Source organism: Python bivittatus, unplaced genomic scaffold, assembly GCF_059951505.1.
Source record: "Python bivittatus isolate LINGU-HERP-01145 unplaced genomic scaffold, Pbiv_v1 ctg000590_np1212, whole genome shotgun sequence".
Taxonomy (NCBI): domain Eukaryota; kingdom Metazoa; phylum Chordata; class Lepidosauria; order Squamata; family Pythonidae; genus Python; species Python bivittatus.
Genome location: NW_028277086.1, coordinates 7,746,085 through 7,766,719, shown reverse-complemented (window position 1 = coordinate 7,766,719; position 20,635 = coordinate 7,746,085). Strand labels below are relative to the sequence as shown.

Sequence of the window (20,635 nt, the reverse complement as noted above, 5' to 3'; positions counted from 1 at the left end):
ACCAATTTGCATAAGTTTAATTGAGACAAGCCAGCACGGGGCCAGTCTAGAAAGCCACAGTAACTAGATTGCAAAAATACTGTTGTAGATCTTCTTCTTGTATAATACTGAACTTGTTTATACCATACTCTAATGATTTGGGATGAGCTGTTTGATATTCAAAGACTATAGTTTGAACCTCAAATTAAGGACATGAAATGACTGGATATTTGTAAGGAAGATGGGTAGGTAGGATGCTTTAAACCAGCATTTCTTGAAAGCCGCCCTCTGTATCTTGCTGATTTGTTATTCTGTAAAGTAGCCAGCTGATTGGTCTTTGCATTGCTTCCACGTAACTTCCTATGTTAGTATTCGTGTTACAAGTGACATTAGGTAGCATTGTGGAACTCCATTATAATTCTTCTTGAACTACTTTCCACTAATCTTAGTATCAAAGCCTCAAGAATTTGTTACTTGACTGGTCTAACGTCAGCATTAAAGCAATTCCATTATAAAGTCATTCTGAACAGAAGCCAATGGGAGACCAGAGTTTTAACAGGCGTAGTCGGCAAACTGTGTTTTAGATGCATTTTGTAAAGACAAATGGCCCTGGAATGTGTAATCTATTTTTTTTCTTCCTTTCTTTTTTTAAGAAAAATTTGCTGTGCACAAAATTAGGCCAGTGGGCTGCGAGCCTTGAGGGTTTTTGCCGTCTTGCACACAAGTGTTTGCAAAGGCAATAATAGGGGCAAATGCAAACTATTGCTGATAAATCTGTTGCTGATGTCGGCTCACTATTTAATGTTCTCTAGCATACATAAGATTTATCACAGAGGAATTATGGAATAATGGTAGAGTATAGAAACAAAGTCCACTAGGGAGATGTAGTACATCATTTGGATTTAGCGCTGCCATCTGCTTAATAGCACTCAGATCACTACCAAGATACTTATGATCAGCCATTCATGGCAGTGACAGATGCTACAGAGAGTTAACATGGCAGAGAATGAAGTTTGTTACTAAAACTCAGAAGATGTGACCAGCTTGCAGAAAAAGAACGGGAAGGAATTAGTTTCCCGTCCAGTGCAATATGAAGGATTGCTTTTCCCCCGATTTCTTACCTGCCTCTTAGAAGATATTAAGCAAACATTATAGAATAGCTTTGGCATTATCGTGAGATGACCACTTGGGCATAAGCTTGCAAACGTTTTAAAGGAAGGAAAAGAAGGAGGGGAGGAAAAATTGAGAAAAATATAGCCTGATCCTCAGGGAAATTTATGTTTTCGCAAAGCAGTGCGCATATTAATTATGGATAGGTTTTCTACCACTTCTTTGAATAAGGTTGCTAGCTACTTCACAGAGTTTGGGAGTCAGCTAGATCCAGCGTGGTTGAGAATCAAAATTAAACAAAAAGAAAGATGTCTAAAACATGGCTTTTAATCTTTATATGCTAGAATACACATTGGTTTTGGAGCGTGTGAGGTCACTAGTGTTAAAATCTCAATGGTTTCTACTCATTATTCTCATCATTTCCCCCTGTGGCTTCTTGGCCCCATTTTCCTTTCTTTTACTTTTGTTTGCAGCCATCTCCTCCTCTTCCTCCCAAAATTGAGTGGATGGTATGAAATTTGTGACAGGAGCGCATTGACAGAAATGCTTGAATTTTGTAGATGTTCTCAAGCCACAGTGGAGGGCTGAATTAAGCTCCTGAGTCCAATATACAAGAAAACTGCAACATGAAAAGTGTATTGCAGAGAAATCCTTTTGCTTGTGAAAGCTGTAGCGCCTCTTTCAGAGCTTGAGAGCACCCAAGCTGTGTTTGCGATGCTCTGCAGTTATCAATCACAGGACAAATGGTGCTGCATTGTTGCAAAGGCACGCAGCAACATTCTTCCTGGATTTTTAGAGTATATTTAATTGGATAATTCAACTCTGAAGGTCCACGTTGCAGCCGGTGTTTTGAAGTGGTAGCATTGAGATTTTAAAACTTGTACTAAAACAGACTTGCTAATGTTGGCCTTCCATCTCTCTGAATTATATTTGAATCAGCGGTATATTGTCAGGCATATCCAAATAAATATGTTTTAAGCACTCTTGTGTATGGAGAGCTACTGGTTGGAATTGTTGTCGGTAAACACAGCCCTTTCTAGCTATTGATGTGTTCTAAATTTACAAGTTAGTAGTAGCCTTCCAATGGGCCAGAAAATGAAATAAAAATCTAACAACTAATTACTTGCAGTAATTTTCCAATGTGGCCTTCACTGCTGTACGAACTACTCAGGGTTTTTGTTGTTGCTGCTGCTGTTTTTGCTATGGAGGAGATTGATTGGTTAAATTTTAGTCAAAGTATATAACTTCTTTCTCAGACCTGTGAGTCAGGAAGACATTGCTGATGGGGAACAGAAGGCAAGGTGGGACATGACAGATTGTGATAGGTCTGGATTCAGATATGTCATGTCCAAGTCCAGATCTCAACCAGTTGTATCTCAAAGAGCACCAGACTTCATCCAGTCTTACAAATTAAGTTTTCGTAACAATATCTCTTGACTTTATACATCCAGATAGGATGAAAAGATGGTGTGGGGAACGAGCTATGCTAAAGGACTGAAAATTAATCTCAGCTCCAGGCTAATCATTATTGAAAACAACTAAAAAAAGCTAACATTTGAAGCATTGCACTATGTAAGGGAAGCAACTTTGTGCTGTAATATATCTGTCTAAAGGATATCCATCATGTTAAGGTCACAAAAATGTATTCATGTCTGCCTGAGAATAGAAGTGAAGACATCTCTTTAAAATCTATTGCTCAGAAATGCATGATTGCTTGACTTTCACAAGGAAAAGTAACTAATGGAGGTAAGAGTGAGTTTTAATGAGGCATCTGCTTTCTCTCTCCTTTGAAAGCACGTCTGTTCCCAATAAAGCCATGTTGTATTAAGAGTAAGATGCACATTTTTACTTTCTCAGCTCCACATGGCAGATGATGCCCTGTGAATAGAGTCAAATCTGGAAGGCTTATTCAGTTTCAGTTACAAATATATTTGAATTTTAAGCAAGCAACTTTGTTTTCCTGATCACAGAAGGCTCAGGGGAAGCTTTCCAAATTTTGGCGTGGCCTAGTTAAGAAAGCAAGGAAAAAGTATCTGAGATCTAATCCCCTGCTGGCACTGCAAGGTTGCTGTGTACAAGCCAGACAAGCTTTGTTCCCAGAAAGTTGTTTGGTTCAGACGTGGAAATTTTGTGCACACACAGTTGAAATGGCTTCTCTGGAGATGAGTTTTAGTTAGGTCTGGCTTGTATTTGCTCTGCATTAAAACCTTTGCTGAGCGTGAACTGAGAAAGAAAATTTTCTATTTAAAAGATAAATAAGATTCTAACCATTGTGGTGATGGAGAAACATCTGGAGATTTCAGGTAGTTCTGAGATTGTTGGTTCTCAGCTGCTCTAGGAAGCACTTTGAGAGCACTGGGTCAGTCTTGCCCAACCTAGAACCTTCTAGATGTGTTGGGGTAGCCACACTCAGAATATCTAGCCAGCCTGAGCTGCAATTCTGGGCCTTTCAAGCAAAGCACCTCCTGAAGAACCCGGCTGGGGAAGGTTGTACCACAGTAAGGCTTTTTAAGTCCTATTCAAGGAAATAGCTTTATCTGTTTTAGAAGAAACACAGACTGAGTCTTCACCCAGAGGGGCATTTTTCAGACTTTCTGAAAAATAGAGGTCTCTCTAAAATTCTGTTACTGAGAAGAATCCAGCATAGCATCCCTAATTGCTTCATTTCTCTGTCTCCTGTAGTCTACTGGAGCTTTCTGTTCACTCTTCTTCCCCCCTCATCTCAGTTATTATTTGATATAAAGAAACTGAAGCTGATTTTCTCCCAGTAAACCAAACTTGTCTCTCTGCTTCTTATTTTCTTCCTTGTCAGAAGCAAATACAATTGCTACAGCTTCAGTCCAACAGTACAGCTGGGATATTTCTACATGAGGGCTTTGTCTCAGCGTGGAACCAGCCATGGGCCTTGAGAGACAAGAAGTGTTGTTGTTTTCTGGGTTTGTGTCAGTCTATTTGAAACTGGGAGACCCAGTTTGGTGTAGTGGTTAAGGTGCTGGACTAGGGCATCCAGAGATCTGTTCCCACCTTAGACATGAAGCCAGCTGGGTGATTTTGGGCCAGACAAGCTCTCTCAGCCCTAGGAAGGAAGCAATGGCAAACCGCTTCTGAAAAATATCTCCTGGACCAGGAGTCATGATAGCCTAGATATTTGAAACTAGACCAAAGCTGGGTTTTGTCTGAAATGCTGCAAACTTGGATGGATGGTCTTTTCCCATTGGTAAGAGCTCTTAACTCACCCCACAACTGAGCTTCTAGGTTGTCCTTTCCTTGGAGTGCATCTGCATTGTTTAGGACTGACTCCTTGTCACGTCTGCTTGCAAACATGCAGACATGCTGTCATTTCACTTTTTTAAAAGCAGCAAAAATGTGACTGCAAGGGGTCCTGGATGTTTTGTTTTTAAAAATAAAAATAATAATTTTCCTTCATAGCTGAAGAGATGGAAGGCACTTGTGCTAACCGTTAATTTTTTAGTTTGGGGGGGCATGAAGGAATTTTTGGAACTCTGGACCAGCAACAGTTTGGAGTAGGGGATGCTGCTGAAACCCAGATAGGCAGATGGAGAAAGCCCTGATTAACTCTGGGTGTTCCCTGTGTACTTCCAGTAATTCAGAGGCAACTTTGAAGATGATGGAAGGTCATCTTCACCCTCCTTTGTAAGGATTAGAAAGTAGAAACAGTTTAGGCGTGGAAGTGCCGGTAATCTAAAAAGGTGGACATGGGGTATTTATATGCTCCAGCCCAAATCTGGCAATTCAAGATGCATAGAATTTTGTTTTCCAAGATTCCAGCCAGCTCTAGTCCCATCCCAGCCTTTTGTACAACACCCAGGGATTTAGATGATGGGTGGCCTAAAAAAAAAATCAGTCAGTAAAAATAAACATATTTGGAGGTATCCAGCTTGGGGAAAAGCTGTGCTAAAATTAGTAGCTTAAAAGGGATCATCTGAAGGCTTATTCTTTGTAGAGCTGAGAGTGTTTTGTATCATGAGGGTTGTGACATGCTATTCTCAGAGATAAAGACCTTTTAAAATTATGCTACGGCTAGAGATTATCCTACTTATATTTGTTTTAATTGCTTGTGAGACAACCAAGCAGCCATTAGCTATAGGAGATGAAAGCTCACTAGAAGTGCCAGAATGGAGCAAAGAATGGAGATCAAAGTTGATGTTCCTGCTGATGCTAAGCTACCTCACCACAAATAATACACAAATGAGCAAAACATAAAAGCCGTGGTTGGAGTAATGGAGGATTTTCTATTGCTATTGATTAGATACTGTCATGCTCATCCCAAATGACAGGGACGACATGAAAAGATCTTTTTATTAGAAAAACCCAAGCTATCTCATGTATCATACTTGGAAATAGCTTTAAGTTGTTAGAAATACTTTCCTGAAAACTGAAAGGTTGCACAAGTAACATCTGAGCATCTTTACTAAAAGAGTCAAGCTTTTGTTGTGCCCTTACTAAGGAGCTGCTGTATAGATGTATGAGAAGACCTTTCGGTTGTTCGGGGAAGGTAGGATTTCATAATTCATATTATTATACCAAGCATCCAGACTTGCCCAGGGTTTAACCTGATACGTATCTCCACAGCTGTTGATCTAACATGATTAGGCAGGTCTCCTTCCAGTTGACTGGAGGCTTTGAACCCGAAGTGCTATTCATGCAGAACGCAAAAGTTATTCCATGCAAGTGAACCATGCGCTAAGCACTGCACTGAGGCCGTTGCAAAGGTCAAGCAAGTAGCAGATCTGTAAATGCTAGGAGATGGAATAGCTGAACTGGGAAACTTTGCTCCTGGAAGTCCAAGATGCTTCAGCGCATCTTGCTCTCTTTTAATGGTGCCTGTCCATTACTTTGATCTGTGGTTCTCTAGAACATTAGAAATATATGTGTACCTGAAGATGCAAACTACTACTTTAGATCAATGTTTCTCAACCTTGGCAGCTTGACGATGTGTGGAGCTCACCTCCCAGAATTCCTCAGCAGTCATGGTGCTGGGGAATTCTAGGAGTTGAACTCCACGCATATTCAAGCTGCCAAGGTTGAGAAACAGTGATCTAGATAGTTGTTATATGCCTTCCCCAAGCCAGGGCCATCGAGATTTATTTGGCATCAGTCCCTGTAATCTTCAGGCTCCTTGACTGACTGGAGGGTTATGAGATTCAGGTGATCCTGGTTATTTGCAAAGGGCTAAAATCTGTGGATGATGGACCCACAGACAGTGGTAACTTGAAAAAAATTCTTCATGCATGTGCAAAAGTTCATATGCTATTCTGTGTGCATAAATACACAAAACACCCTAAAAACTAGTCTGCCAAACTGAACCATGCACTAAAAATTGTGGATACTTGGAACCCTGTATCTCTGTTTCCAATCACAAACAGGCAACCCGATTTGTGTGGTTTGAGGGCCACTTGTACTGATCTATCTTGCTAACTTTTCTCATTTCTGTATGCTTAGCTACTTCTCTCTACCTGGGAGATTGTTGGAGAGTGAGAATTGGGATAATGCATGAAAGGAAGAAACAGGAATGGATAACAAAATTCTGTGCACATACAGTTCTCCTCACGGCCTAGGTAGTCCTGGGAGGTCCATCTCAGATCCAAACAGACATGATTCACCCAGGCATAGACTTGGAACACACAACAAATGCAGACTTGGAATGTGTTTGTGTTCTGGGTAAAAAAACAAGTTAAACAATCGGAATCATAATATCCAAGGTCACAAAGGACAGTTCCAATGGACAGTGAAGCAAAATTATCCCGCAGGGCTCTCTTAAGCTCCTGGCCCACTTGGGTACGTCAGATTGGAACTGAAACAGCATCAGCAAAAATGGTGCTCAGCCAAGGGAGAAGTAAGAGAAAGGTGGAAGTGGGCAGATCAGGGAATGGTGAGTCCACAGGCCACATAGAGGAGAAGGGAGACGGGCAAGGTGCAGCCCTTCTGGTGAGAGCCCCCCCAGTTTGTCTCAGCTGAAATCTGGAAAGGTCAGCATGTTTTGGGTTTCTGGACAACTTTACTGCGACCCTGCTTGGAGAAATCCATCCAGCCTCTGAGCCACGTTGTGTTCGTTCCATGCCCAGGTCAAAACATGTTTTTGTTTTGTCTACTGCCTTATTTTAGGGCAATGAAATGAACTCTTCACTTTCTTGTCAGTTTCAGCCTGTTACATTTCTGCCACTTAGTGTTTATTTGATTTAGTGGTTCTGTTTTGAGCTAGGTCGTGGAATTCATTCACTGGATTATACATAAAGAACATAGCTAAATAAAACGTATTTATTTCATTTAGAAGGCCATCTGACTTTGTGACTGTCTGAAGGGCCTCCTGTTCTGAGAATAGGCACAACTGGTGCCCATGATGAAGCTATAAGCTCCTTACCCATTTTTGATAACTTTAAGTAGAAAGACCTGCAGGCCTGTTGCAAGGTTGCTAATGAACTATATTCTGTGTCCTAGTTTTGTTTGCCAGTGAGAGTGGCAGCTACTTTAAGTATCATTTTTTTCTGGAATGAGACTAAAATGACATGCAAAGGGAACTTCCTATTGCCCCAGCTAAGGATGATTTCAACACCTGGTCACGTCTTCCAACCATGCCGCTCTCCAGATTTGCCGATTCTGTCAGTTTCCTGAAGTCCTTCTGCTGAAGCCCTTTGATATCACATGCTGTCTCTTGACCATGTGCAAAGGAACGACAGGCTGGGGATTCCTGGCCGAGCATCAAGAGTTTTTCCTTCTGGCCAAAATTATTTTAACAAGAAAAATGATACGGCCCTTACAGTCACAAGTGGGCATGCCATTTTGTTGAGCAGGGTGCAAACCGCTTTATTCTGCAACAGGTACTACCTTAAAAATGTACTTTCAGAAGGCTCTGAAATGATAGCAGAAATACTGGACACGCAAATGCATTTTGTGACCCTGCTGTCGTGGCAGGAGGGACATTGAAATGAAGGCCAGATTGCACACTTAGACCCAGTAGTCACCTAGCGATAGGTTTCCTATTTGGGTTGCTGCTTTCTAGAAAATGTAATATTTAACAAAAGTCAGGTCTGTTTTAGTCTGCCAAAGGGTTACAGCAGGATGCAGTTATGGACCTGCCAAAGTGCTGGCCGCACTGAACAAACAATTCAGATCACTTTGAGTTGCCACTTCGTTGATGTGATTACTGGGGGTGAAGCTAATAACGCTTGTGGATTTTTTCATGTACCGTCAATGTAAATATGCGATTTTTCTTCCTTTCCAAGGATTATTGGTTTTACTGTTTACATGTCATGAAAGACGAGTCACGTTTGCTTGAACAGGCACTTCGGTTATAAAATGAAGCCCAGCCAAAGTAAATCTGACAGGATTGACAGGGAGTGGAACAGGGGCTCAGCTGTTTGAAGCTTCCATCCTTGATGGGTCCTACAATAAGTAATCAGATACTGTATGGAGGAATAGCAACTGTCACTTCAAAGTTCTGCGTCAAGATATGAGCATCTTGGCGTGATGGGGGAGGTGAAGTTTTGTGAGTCAAAAACAGGGCTGCAGTTTCGTCTCCAGCCGAGCTGTTCAGACTGTGTTCCATAATCCTCATTGGGGTTCCTCATGGAGAATGTTCACCATGGTGTACATTGGACCCTCACCCCCTTGTAGTACTAATATTTATCTCATATGCTTTCCATACGGGAGAGTGACTACCATTTAAGGTGAGAAGGTTTGCATTCATTATGGTAACGAAGCCTCCAACGCATGGCCAGTGCCTTCAACTTCGCTTCTCTGCTCAAAAAACACAACTCCTACAGCAGAGAGGAAGTTTTTCTGGTAGACTGTGCTGACTGCAAATTCTCACTTCCAAATATGTAATGCTGACTCATCTGGAAGGAGCCTGTTGGGGAAAATCTTGAACTTTCATCAGGAGCAAACTGGCATTTGGAAATCCTGCCTTTAATTTACAGCTCATGGGTCAAGGCAGGACTTGGCGACCTGAGAGCATTCAGCCACCTGCAGTCTTCAAGGGATCTGTTTGCTTGCCCTTCTACCCCTCGAGCTCCTTCCAGCCATAACTGCATGGTTTCCCCGTTTTCTGATGGGGAGCCACATGAAAGCTGTAGCATAAACTAGTGTTGTCCAAACTTGGCCACTTTAAGATGAGTGGACTTCAACTCCTAGAATTCCCCAGCCAGCATGGCTGGCTGGGGAATTCTGGGAGTTGAAGTCCACTTATCTTAAAGTGGCCAAGTTTGGACAACACTGGCATAAATCCTAAATTAGATTTAACATAGTAAAACCAGGAAACCCCTTCAAATCATTCCCCACTCTGAACACTAGAAAAGCCCCGATCCTGCCCATGCATGTGATATGGGCCTCACTCCCCTTAAGGGCAAAGGGGTGCCCATTTCAACCCAGGAGCTTAGCAGCAGCAGTGCCAAAGTCACACCTTAGTTTAAACGTTTCCAGCTGTAAGAGGAATCTGTCTCAGTTAACAAGGCAGAAATGTAGAGCAGGGAGGGCCCAGCTTGTTTAGGTCAGAGGACTTATTTGACGTGATGGCATATTGTGGAGGCTCTCGCAAAACAGTTGCTGTGATGGATGGGACCAGTCACACAAGATTAGTCTTTGTTCTTCTTTTTTTTTAGTAAAAAGAATCTAAAGATTCGGTAGAGCAAGGAGTGCATCAAGGACCATGTTGGCCTGAAGTAGATCTGCAGCCAGTTAGGGGTGATTGGTGCCACCTACTGAGATGATGACCAGTCAGCTTTTTTATGACTTTGAGACACTGAATGTGCTACACTTCCTTGCGAGCCAGTAAGCCCATAACATTAACAACAAAATCAGCAGGGGAAAACTCTTCATTCTCTTCTCTTAGAGAAGGACCAAGCAACAACCAGAGAGGGCTTTCCTTTTTGGCTGTGGCATTCCACCTTCCCCTAAGGAGCCTCTCCAGGGGCCAGAATTGCCTTTAAAAAAAAAAACAACGGCCAAGTGAACATCTTTTTTGAGCATCCTGGTCATTTTGAAGCATTACTGAGTCATTACAGTTTTTACATGATTTTTGTTTCTTTTCTTTTCTTTTTTGTTTTGTTTTATTATTATCTGGTTTCTCTTTGGTTTTGTGCTTCTCCTTGGAATCAAAACTAAGAACCCTTGTAAGTATTTAAAATAAATAAATAATTTCAGTGTAAACCTGTATTTAGCTGTCTTTATTTGGAGCTCTTTAATACCGCCTTAATACCATCTACCAAGATGGTATTTTTTTATTTATATATATATATATATATATATATATATATATATATATATATATATATATATATATATATATATATATATATATATATAATCAAATTTGTCACTGCCCATCTTGTTAAAAAGCGACTCTGGACAGTTTCCAGAGAAGATAAAATCAATCCAAATACAATACAAAAGCAGTCTTAAATAATAAATAAATTCCAAGAATCGGTGTTCCTCAACAGCAACTCCCAAAGCTTCATCAGCATGGCCAACAGGGAGGGAAAATTGCTGACGAAGCTTTGGGAGCTGCTGTTGAGGAACATCTGGGGGACTGCAGGTTCAGGCTTCCATCAGGTCTGCCAATACACCATGGTGTACATTCGAAGGGTATGTATCTAGGACCACCTGACTGAGGGATGTATGTAGTTCATTGTGCCAGTATGGAATGCCCACTAATGTCTTCTTGCTGCTTTTGAAAGACCTGCAAAAACGTAGCTGCTAAGTAGGTTCAGCTTAGTTCTATCTTGTAACCGTGTATGTGTGTGTGTGTGTGTGTATATATATTTTTTTTTTCTTCTCCTTCCAAACAGTGGTGGCGATTACTATGACTATGCCCATGGCTTGAACGACGAGACATACGATTCTTACAGTGAGTACCTTTAATGCTCTGGAATCAACTTTTATGTAGAGAAAGAGGTGATGGCTCTCGTATATTTCCCAAAGTAATAATGCTCCATGTTGTCATTATTATTGAAAATGGAAATTAATTATGCATGGAGGCAAGACGGCACGGAGGTAAAATTATTCAAAACATGTTCTCTCTCGTTCCGGCGTGCGGTACAGAGGAGGGTTTGAAATTACAGGAAGGCAGATTCTGAGTGAATGTTAGCAATGTTCATTTCTGACAGTAAGAGGAGTTCACCGGCGGAACCAGTGACACAGAAAGGTGGGGAACTTATTTTTATCGTCTGTATTTATTGTAGAGGCTGAACCGTCACAATTCAGCATGGCTGGGCTTCAAACTCCTGCACTGAGCTGGGGTTGGAGGTGCCAGTAAGGTCCTGCTCTGTGATTCTTTTAATTTGCTGCTTTATATAGCAGGAGATTCTGGGGTCCGTCCCCAAATTGGAGTGATTGGGAAGTTAAACTTAACATTTCACTGGGACGGGGGGGCGAGGGGGGGCTACCCAAATGGCTGGCGGTGAAAGCAAATTGGGTCAGGCTTTCTGCCCGTTCCACTAGATTGGATGGAGTGGGTCCCATTTCACCCGTGCTTAGTGTACAGCAGTGTTTCTCAACTTCAGCAACGTCAAGCTGCGTGGACTTCGACTCCCAGAATTCCCCAGCTGGGGAATTCTGGGAGTCCAGGTCCACGCAGCTTGACATTGCTGAGGTTGAGAAACACTGCTCTAGAACTCAAAGGCCACTTGAGGCAGGCAAGCGTATGGTAAATTGGGTGTCTCGTTAATTAGAACATCTATTTTAAGTGTGGCCCTTTTTTACACATATGCGTAGATGAATGGGACGCACAAGCTGTTCTTCATTTCATCTTCCACCAAACTTCAGCACAGTCAGAAGCTGCTTCTTCTTCTACAACTCCCCCCGCCCCCCCAAATCCATGTTGTTGTGATGCTTCATTTTGTGAGCAGTATGGACACAATTGGAATCTCTGAAAACAGACCCAGCAAAAGCTCATTCAAGCTCAGAAATAAACCTTTCTTTTGTTGCTGCTGCTGGTGGTCCCTCTGATTCTTATGATTATTTTGACATTCTCCACCCAGCCAAGCGGTAGGATCCAGCCAACCATTCGCTGATCTTGAAAAGCAAAGTCAGACCTAGTTAGCATTTGGATGGGAGACCACCAGGAGATCCTGGCGGTGTAGACTAGGCAGACAAATTTTTTTTAAAAAACCCTACAAGTCTGCAGCAAAATATAAAGCCGTAGCTTTTGTTGCATAAAATAATAAATAATATCCAATGTAACATACGTAAAACAAGAGAAAAAGAAAAAGAATCTACAGTCTAAATTTTGACCGAGGAGAGGAACAAAAAGAAGTGAAAGTGTGGAGAAGACAGAACGGCATTTCCAATATTTAGATAGGAAAAGGGAAAATGAAAGGGCACCCATGGGAGACCTAGGCTCAACAGAGCAGGGAATATTGGCATCCCGTTATCTGTGCAGGGAGAGAACAGGCAGGAACAGCGGCAGGAGGAGAACAGGGCTAAATTGGAAGGAATTGGCCAGGCTGTTAGAAAATGCACACTGCCAGTTCCTTTGAGAAGCCCCATGGGAACCCCCTCACAGCTCCCAGTATGCCAGGCTGCCCCTTAGCCTCCCTTTGACCCGGGCGGCTGGTGGGATCTGCAGAAGCGCTCATGACCTCATTCTGAATCCAGGTCCTTTTCTGAATCAAAGGCTACCTTTGAACATTTCCAAGATGGCTGGCAGGCTTTTTTTCAGCACTTCAGATTGGCTTTTCTGGGCCACGGGAACACATTCGAGCAGACTGTTATTCTGCAGAGGTCCCAAACAGTGCTTTCAATAGGCAGGGGGTGTAGGATGCTCATTGGTGAAGAGAAGCAGAAACGGCGTGCTGGTCGCGGGGGTCAGTTGAAACGAAAGCAAGGGCTGGAGTGCAAAGCTGAAAGTTGTAATAGATTAGAAGTACCGTTTAAAGGATGTCCAGAGGTGCTATTGGCAAAGGGGTAAAAAGTTAAAATTGTGGCTGAATATCAGGGACCAACATTTCAGTCAGGTCTGACACTCACCCGCATGAAGACGGTCACACTCACAGACACGCACGCTGCATTTTGCCTGTTGTCAGAGGGAGTGACTCAAAATTTTCCTACTAATTGCTAGACTTTGGGGGGGACAAGACTGAATTGCTGATTCTCTGGCGCTCTTTTTAAGTATGTGTGTGGGGGTGAAACAGCATTTCTCACCTGAAGCGACCACACTCTTAACGTGGGTTTCTCGTAATATAGTAAATTATTCTACCATGCAAGCTATCTCCATGTCACAGATTTAAATGACTCTAACTCGCTAATTGAGCTGATTACACGATGCTGGAAAAAGGGAAGTCACCGGAGCTTCCTCCTTTCCCCCTTGCAACATGCTAAATTGGCCTCCATGGACTTCAGAGCTTTGATTGTCCCATGCTTCAGCATGAACATGAGTTGTCTGGCAGCAGGGAGCTGGCTCCTGTTGGCCTCCTTGCAGTGGGCCATTTTAGCCTTGATCTCGCAGCGTGCTTGGTGCAAGCAGGGAGCGAGCCATTGCCGTCTTCTCTTACTTCTCATGCTGACACCATCTTAGTTCTCCTGTTCTTCTCCCGCCTAATGCACCGGGACTGGAGGGGGAAGTAGCAAGTAATCGTGTAAAGAAAAGAGCCGAGATTCCCCCACTGCATTCATATTATGCATATCTTTGAGCGGGTTGGTTCTCTGGATCCCTGCACTCTCAAATACGTAGTTAAAGGAGAGCCATTTGGAGCTGTGAGTAGTCTCCCAAGAGGGATACACTGACACCTGTCCCTGCTGCACTTTTAGACAAGGAGCAAAAATGGTTCCTCTCAGTTTTTCTAAGGATTTTTTAAAATCATTATTCTTTTTCAACCTGCCTTTACTATTTTTATAAGTAATTCAAGGCAGCGAACATACTTAATACTCCTTCCTTCTCCTATTTTCCTCCCAACAACAACCCTGTGAGGTGAGTTGGGGTGAGAGAGAATGACTGGCCCCATGTCCCCCAGCTCCCATGCTTAAGGCAGGACTAGGACTCACCGTCTCCTGCTTTCTAGCCTGGTGCCTTCACCACTAGACCAAACGATTGCCGATGCGCTTAAATTTTTAAAAATGTTTTGGATGACTGGAATTTTTTATTCCTCATTACCTGCCAAGGGAAGGAGGGAAGGGATGACTTCTCAGGCAGTGCTTCTTCCATGCGATTAGGGAGATACGACTCAGCAACTGTCGGCATCCCCTAAAATTTTTGTTTGATATAATGCATCTCTTCTTCCAGCCACAAAGTTATTTTGAAAGGAATAACTGTGAAGCTGGGTGTGCAAATGCACCAGGGAAATAGGCAGCTTTTAACTGTTGCTTAAGAGGGAAGAGAAACATCTGTGCAAATCTGAGACCTAGAGCTTGGCTGTCACTGAAGAATTAAGCTTGGGCCTAGCTTTTACTAATGGAGACTTCAGGTTGAGGTCCACATCCTCATTCTGGGCTAAGTCTTGAATTTTTGTTCAGACGTTCGGTGTAATTTGTGTTTCTAGGGTGCTGAGGGCAAGGGGACAGGTATCGAGGAAGCGTGAGAACCATTCATATTGGATGACTTTTCCACCCACCCTCCTCCATCTTGAAAATGAAGTAGATGTTCTCCTTGCAGATTGGTAGAAAAAGGCTGACCCCTTTTGCTTTCTGTGATTTCAGGACAGGAAGAGTGGACCAACTCAAGACACAAGGCTCCTTCAGCAAGGGCAACAAAAGGAACCTACAGAGAGCAGCCATATGCAAGATACTGATTATACTGTCCGATGTTGTGAAATGCCCAATCTCCAGTCCTGTAAACTGTTCAAAGTAATTTTTTTCTATGAACAATCCCTTTTTATTAAAATCAAAGTGCTTAATCTGAATGGACGGACTGAGCTTAATCTATTTTTTGCTGAATGAAAAACCTGTACAGGAAGGAAGACACGTGAAATGAGCTTTGTTATTTCCAGATTGTATTTGGGGGAAAAAGGAAAAAAAAAAAGAGAGAAAAAGAAAAATAGGTGATCAAAACATACAAAAAGGAAAAAAAAAAACCTTTAACTAGTGTTAAAAACAGCTAGGTTTACTAAACATGTTAATCCATTATTTTAATCTAAGCGTAACCTTTTATTTTAAAGGTTTTCAACAATTAAGTTCTTCTCTAGTTTTATCTTTCAACTATTTTGCTAGTTTTTCTCTTGCAAACATGCGTAAAAAGGGAAACATCACAAATGCAAATAATGTGGTATTTTGTAATTTGAGTCTTGAAATGTTCTGTAGTGTTAAGCAAAGTTTATTCTTGCTTGATACTAAATAAACTTTTGAAAGAAAACTCAGTGTGTGTGAGAGTATGCATTATTTATTTAAAAACCTGAATAAATAGTAGTAAACAGGGAGGGAGTGATTTTTAACAATGATCAACATAAAATGGTTCCTATTAAAATATTGTACAACTATTTTTGTTTTTAAAAAATATGGTAAAAACCTAAAGGTGCATTATATTTTCTATAGCTATATATATATATATATATATATTTTCCATTTATACACACAATATAGATTTAAAGAGTTGTTAAAGGAAGTGTCCAGATGGTATTGAGCGGCTGGAATCCACCTTTTAAAAATATTCTTGTTTTAAAATAGCTAATGCATTTCTGAATCAGATAAATTTTAAAAAGGAACAACAAAAATACCTGTGACTTAGTTTTCATCTTGTTGAGCGTTTCTTCACTAGTGCAACTTTGGAATTTTTTTGTTGTTGTTGTTTTCTGAGAGTTTTGATACCTTAATGACAACCTCACTCCGTGCTGGAAGCAATAAACCCAAAGCTTTTAAAGACTTTCTGACTTGACTAATTGCGGTCGCTTTCGTCAGAGGCAGAGGATGTGTAACCCTTAAAACGGTCTTCATTTGCAAAGGTAAATAAATCAAATAAGATTTTAATCTCACTTAATTTATCTTAATATAACCCATAAAAGCAGGGAAGAGTACCAATTAGCAAGTTTTATTTTAGATTATAGAGAGAGGCTTTAAGATCACCACCTAAAATTTCATATTAAAAAGTTTAATTTGTTCTAGTACCTAAAAAGCCTTAGCTCGGTCAGTTTAATTGGAGCCAATTATTCCTGATTAAACAAATGTAAAACATCATAACTAGTAACTTGTAATCCTAGAATTTATGGGACAAATAATGTAACTAAGAACTCAAAACATTGCAAATGTTTTGCCCCCTAAAACTTCTTGTTCTTTGTTGGCTTGATGTCTTTTAATTGTGGTATTATGGTTTATCATTCATTTTATTTATTTTAGATTTTAGAAATGTGGAGTTCTTGAATTAGTAAAAAAAAAAAGTAATTTTCTTCTTTTGTTAGGAGTCACATGGAGTGTATGGAGGCCAAAGAGACCTGTTTCTCTTCATACTTCAGTAGGTATCTATTTTTATTTTAAGCTTTAATTAATAATGTACCAGAGAATTAGTTTCAAATGACTAAGCTGTGTTTCAGACTGTTTGGCACTTTTCTACCCATCTTGAAAGAAATAGGAGATTTATAGCCAAACTTTTACCTGCTTGAAGAGTATCAAACTGCACCGTTAATGGTGTCCCACAAGCTATGGTTGATGCTTGTTACTGTTGACAGTTATAAAACTGCTCTGTTTCAAGATGCTGTTACACTTTTGTGGTAGAAGGTGATTTTGTGGAGTAGATGAAAAACCAAAGAATGCAACGGGCTCTGGCTGTTGTAGATTTGGAAACCCAAAGCCCAGGGTGAGTCCTGGACTGTCATTTGTGTTGACATCCCAATTGGTGAGTTATCCTTTCACCCTTTTGACATGAACGTGTGGCTTTGAGGTGCAGTTTGAACAGGAAACATACCATGGTATTAATACCCTGGTCAAATTGTCTACTCTGTCTTTTTGTGACCTGTTATCAGGCCTATGTATATTTGAAAAGAACCCTGTGCTCATTTCATTGCGTGATACTCTGTGACACGTTCTCTGTCTCCTTTGGGGGAAAAGGCACCTCCTGACAGGTGATGTGTGGGTGTTGGAATTTGGCAGGTGTTTCCCAAATGCTTAAATCATATTCTTTAAAAACTTCAGATGCAGGAAGATGATTTTTTTTTTTTTTGGTTTGATACCTTATTTTGAGTTTTATGTGTGTGGGGGAAATTGCATCCTATCTGTGCCTTAAATAAAATCATGGCCTTGCAGGGAAATCCGAAGTAAATTTAAAGTCAGTCTTCCCCAATTTGACTGTTGGATATCTGGAGACTCCATGTTGGTCAGGGGTTCTGGGAGTTTAGTCCAAAACATCTGGAAGGGAATCACTTTGGGCGAAAGTGATGTATGGCTCAAGAACAAAACTACCTGAAAACATAGCCTTATAACTAACCATTCAGCTGACTCTTTCTGCTAAGTAACAGTTGGCTTTCGGCAACCACATGTGTAGGGAGTTTAAGGTATGTTTTTAGATAGACCAGTATTTGTGCAAACAAATTTAAAAAACCCACTCTCTATCTCATTGTTTCCAAAGTTACTGTAAAGAATCCATTTATGATATTTCAATATGATCAGTTATGTAGAGTCTTGAGCACCAGTCCTTACGTCTTTTCAATTTCGATCTGCCGCTTGTTTACTTGGTACTTGATGACACCATTCTTACACCATTTGGAAAATAGTATGTGTTTAACCATGCCATAGTGCTGTGATGGCTCCTTCTTCAATAGCTTTTCCCCCCCATAAAAGCCTATTCCCGTAATGGCATGTGTTTTTAAGGTATAAAGTGATGCACGTTTTATGTGAACTGATGCACTTTTCCCCCATAATAGTACCATAGAATATTTTATTGCTTTTACCCAAAGTCTGTTCCAGAAATTTCCAGAAATAAAAGTTGTTTTGAAAAGTACAAAATCTCAGAAAGTAAAACTGCTAGGGTAGTTAAGTGCTGGTGCTACAACAGTCTCTGCTTGAGTTTTTGAAGTTGTTGAGGCAGAAAGAATAGTACTACAGTTAGATATTCCTTTGAATCAGATAATGAATAAATGTATTATTCTTTAATAAATCTGCATGGAACAAAACAATACCAAGACATTTAAAATGTGGCTTGGAATGTAAAGAGCAGATCAATCAATCATGTACAAAATGTTCAAACTCTCATTAATTCACTTAACTACTGCATTGTCATGAGTAAGCAATTGATAAAAGCAAAGTGGATTCACTGATTCAGATTGGGCCATTGTTTTTCATTTGTGCTATTTTGTATATTTCTCATTATTTTGTGGAGATTTGACAAATTAACTGTTAATTTGCAACTGAACGATGTCTGTCTGTCTGTCTGTCTGTCTGTCTGTCTGTCTATCTATCTATCTATCTATCTATCTATCTATCTATCTATCTATCTATCTATCTATCTAATCTTATCTTATCTCCAGGACTTGCATCTCACTGTCTTCTGCTGTATCTGTTTCTTTGTTCTAGACAAATGTTTCTGAATTATTTCACATAGGTAGAAGTTAAGGTTAGGTATGATATTTCAGGAGATTATGTTGAGGAGGAGTTTTTTGGCCCTTCCTCTTTCCAAAGTTAATATTTTCTATTTTAGTCTGTCAGTTAATTAGAACTGGCAGTTACTGAGCAGTCTAGAAAGATCTTTTTTCCCCCATGAGATGAAAATGAAATGGCTGTGCAATGCACAGGACGTAGATACTAGTATTTCAGAAATTAACAAATTGATTCTTCATTTTATTTTAATGCATTTAAGTAGAGATATTGATTCGGTTTACCAATTATCTGTACATGTAATATATTCATATCCAAAATATTCAGTATCAGTTCAGTCTAGGTTTTTGAGAAAAAGCATTCCATTTTTATTGTTCTTAAAAATAATGCAGTTTTTATACATACTGCTTCATAATGGCAATAGTTTCTTTTTTCTTGTGCTCATTAAAAGTTAAATCTCTGCCTAGGCAGTATTTCTTTCCAAATTCATAATCTTCCAAAGAAAATATTCCCTGCATATTACAAAAAAAATCTTTAGTCCAGGGTCTAAGCAGTAGGTTTCTCGCTCTGAGAATTAGGTTTATGTTTCTGCATATCAGAATCCTACAGCTATAAGAGGAAAAGTCCATTCAGCTATGCTGATTAATACCTGTTGTAGTTTTCCCCAAATGGATGGTAGCTATGAAACATGGGGCTTAAAGTCAAGTACTTCCAGAGAACACCAAATTGGGGATCCCCTGACCTATTGATGAGGTTCTCCTGCATATATTTTTAAAATATGAACAAGTTGGACCAAACACTCAGGAAAAAATAATGTGATAAAATAAATTGTTTTAAGGCAAAAACACAGAAGAAGCGAAACAATCAGGTCAATTAATGAGGCCTGTCATGCTTTTAATTTTCAAAAAATTGTTTTCAGTGAGATTGCACTGAAAAAAATGTATACATATACATATAACCTGAAATAGTTTGATTTTTGCACATATAGATAGCTCATGCCTGCATAGAGCTTTGTAAGTTCATTATTGATTTTGTTATACTACATCTCAATTTGTGGACAGTCAGAATAAAGACAGCCCTGTCTTTGGCATATCCCTGTTAGTTTACATTTAAAACATGAAATATTAAAAGGGTATCTTTTAATGTTTAGCCTGCTGTTTGAAGCTTTCAGTCATAGATCATTTCAGCTAAACAGTAAAGCCAAGCCATTGTTCACTTGTTCTGTCTCGATTTCCTCAAACAAATTGCTAACCTTTCTAATTGCTATTTTCCATCCTTGCAACATGAAAAGTCCCAGGAGGATGATCAGTCATTAATTTCAAGAATATCTACACATATGTGTGTCTTTTGTTCTGATGTTTTCCAGGGATTTTGGTCACTGATACGGACAACTTCAAAATCATTTCCTCACCAATGTGCCTCCGAAACTACAGCCAGCCTGTGTATGAAACTCCAGTATGATTTCCTTTTTTTATACTGCTTATCGTTTCTAAACTTTGTAACACAAATAGCTTTTTGGATCTCTGTTTTAAATCTTAAGTGTTTCATCACTTACTGCTGTATATTTGTAGAGATGTTAATAAAAGGGCTTTTTTATTGTTCTGTGCAAAGGAATATTTTTCAGTCATGAAACTCCTGTAGTTTTTCCATAGATGATGATGATTTAAACTGTTATACTACCCAACTCAACAACTCTTAAGAATAACTTGAGGTAGGGTTTCTTTCAAACTTGTCCATTGTAGAAAGTTGGTTACCTGCCATGGATGCAATCAGAGGAAATAAACATAGCCAGAAAATACTTTGATTAAATGTCAGCCGGCTTTCTAGATACAAAATCATATGAAGAGAAAGGAAGGAGGGGGAACCAAACATTTATTTCCATGGTGTTGGTAGAAATTCAGTTAATCAAAAATCCTTCTCATTGCAATTTGTGTTGTGCTGTCATCAGCATAGGACAGGTTATTGAAGTTTCTTCTAATTTTAAAACCGTGCTCACTTTCTTCCAGTCCAGCTTCCCATAAAGTATATTCAGCATAAATAAGGGGAGGGTATATAGCCTTGTCGCACTGGAGCCAGTCTG

The 20,635-nt window shown here is 40.1% G+C and overlaps 1 protein-coding gene across 3 annotated transcripts in view; it reads left to right on the top strand.

Moving 5' to 3' along the window:
- The window catches only part of KHDRBS3 (KH RNA binding domain containing, signal transduction associated 3), a 95,201-nt gene extending 75,048 nt beyond the window's left edge, over window positions 1-20,153 (top strand). Inside the window, exons 8-11 of one of the 3 annotated variants that reach the window (XR_015797552.1) lie at window positions 10,893-10,951; window positions 14,737-14,883; window positions 16,428-16,480; window positions 19,922-20,006. Coding sequence is in view for 2 of the 3 variants with exons in the window: in XM_088148943.1 (XP_088005069.1) it covers window positions 14,737-14,883; window positions 16,428-16,480; window positions 19,922-20,016 (295 nt within the window). In the remaining variant the exon portion in view is untranslated. Of the gene's footprint in view, window positions 1-10,892; window positions 10,952-14,736; window positions 15,389-16,427; window positions 16,481-19,921 lie in introns of those variants that run through there. The other 2 variants (XM_088148943.1, XM_088148944.1) reach the window with 2 other exon arrangements.
- The last annotated feature ends 482 nt before the right edge of the window (window positions 20,154-20,635 follow it).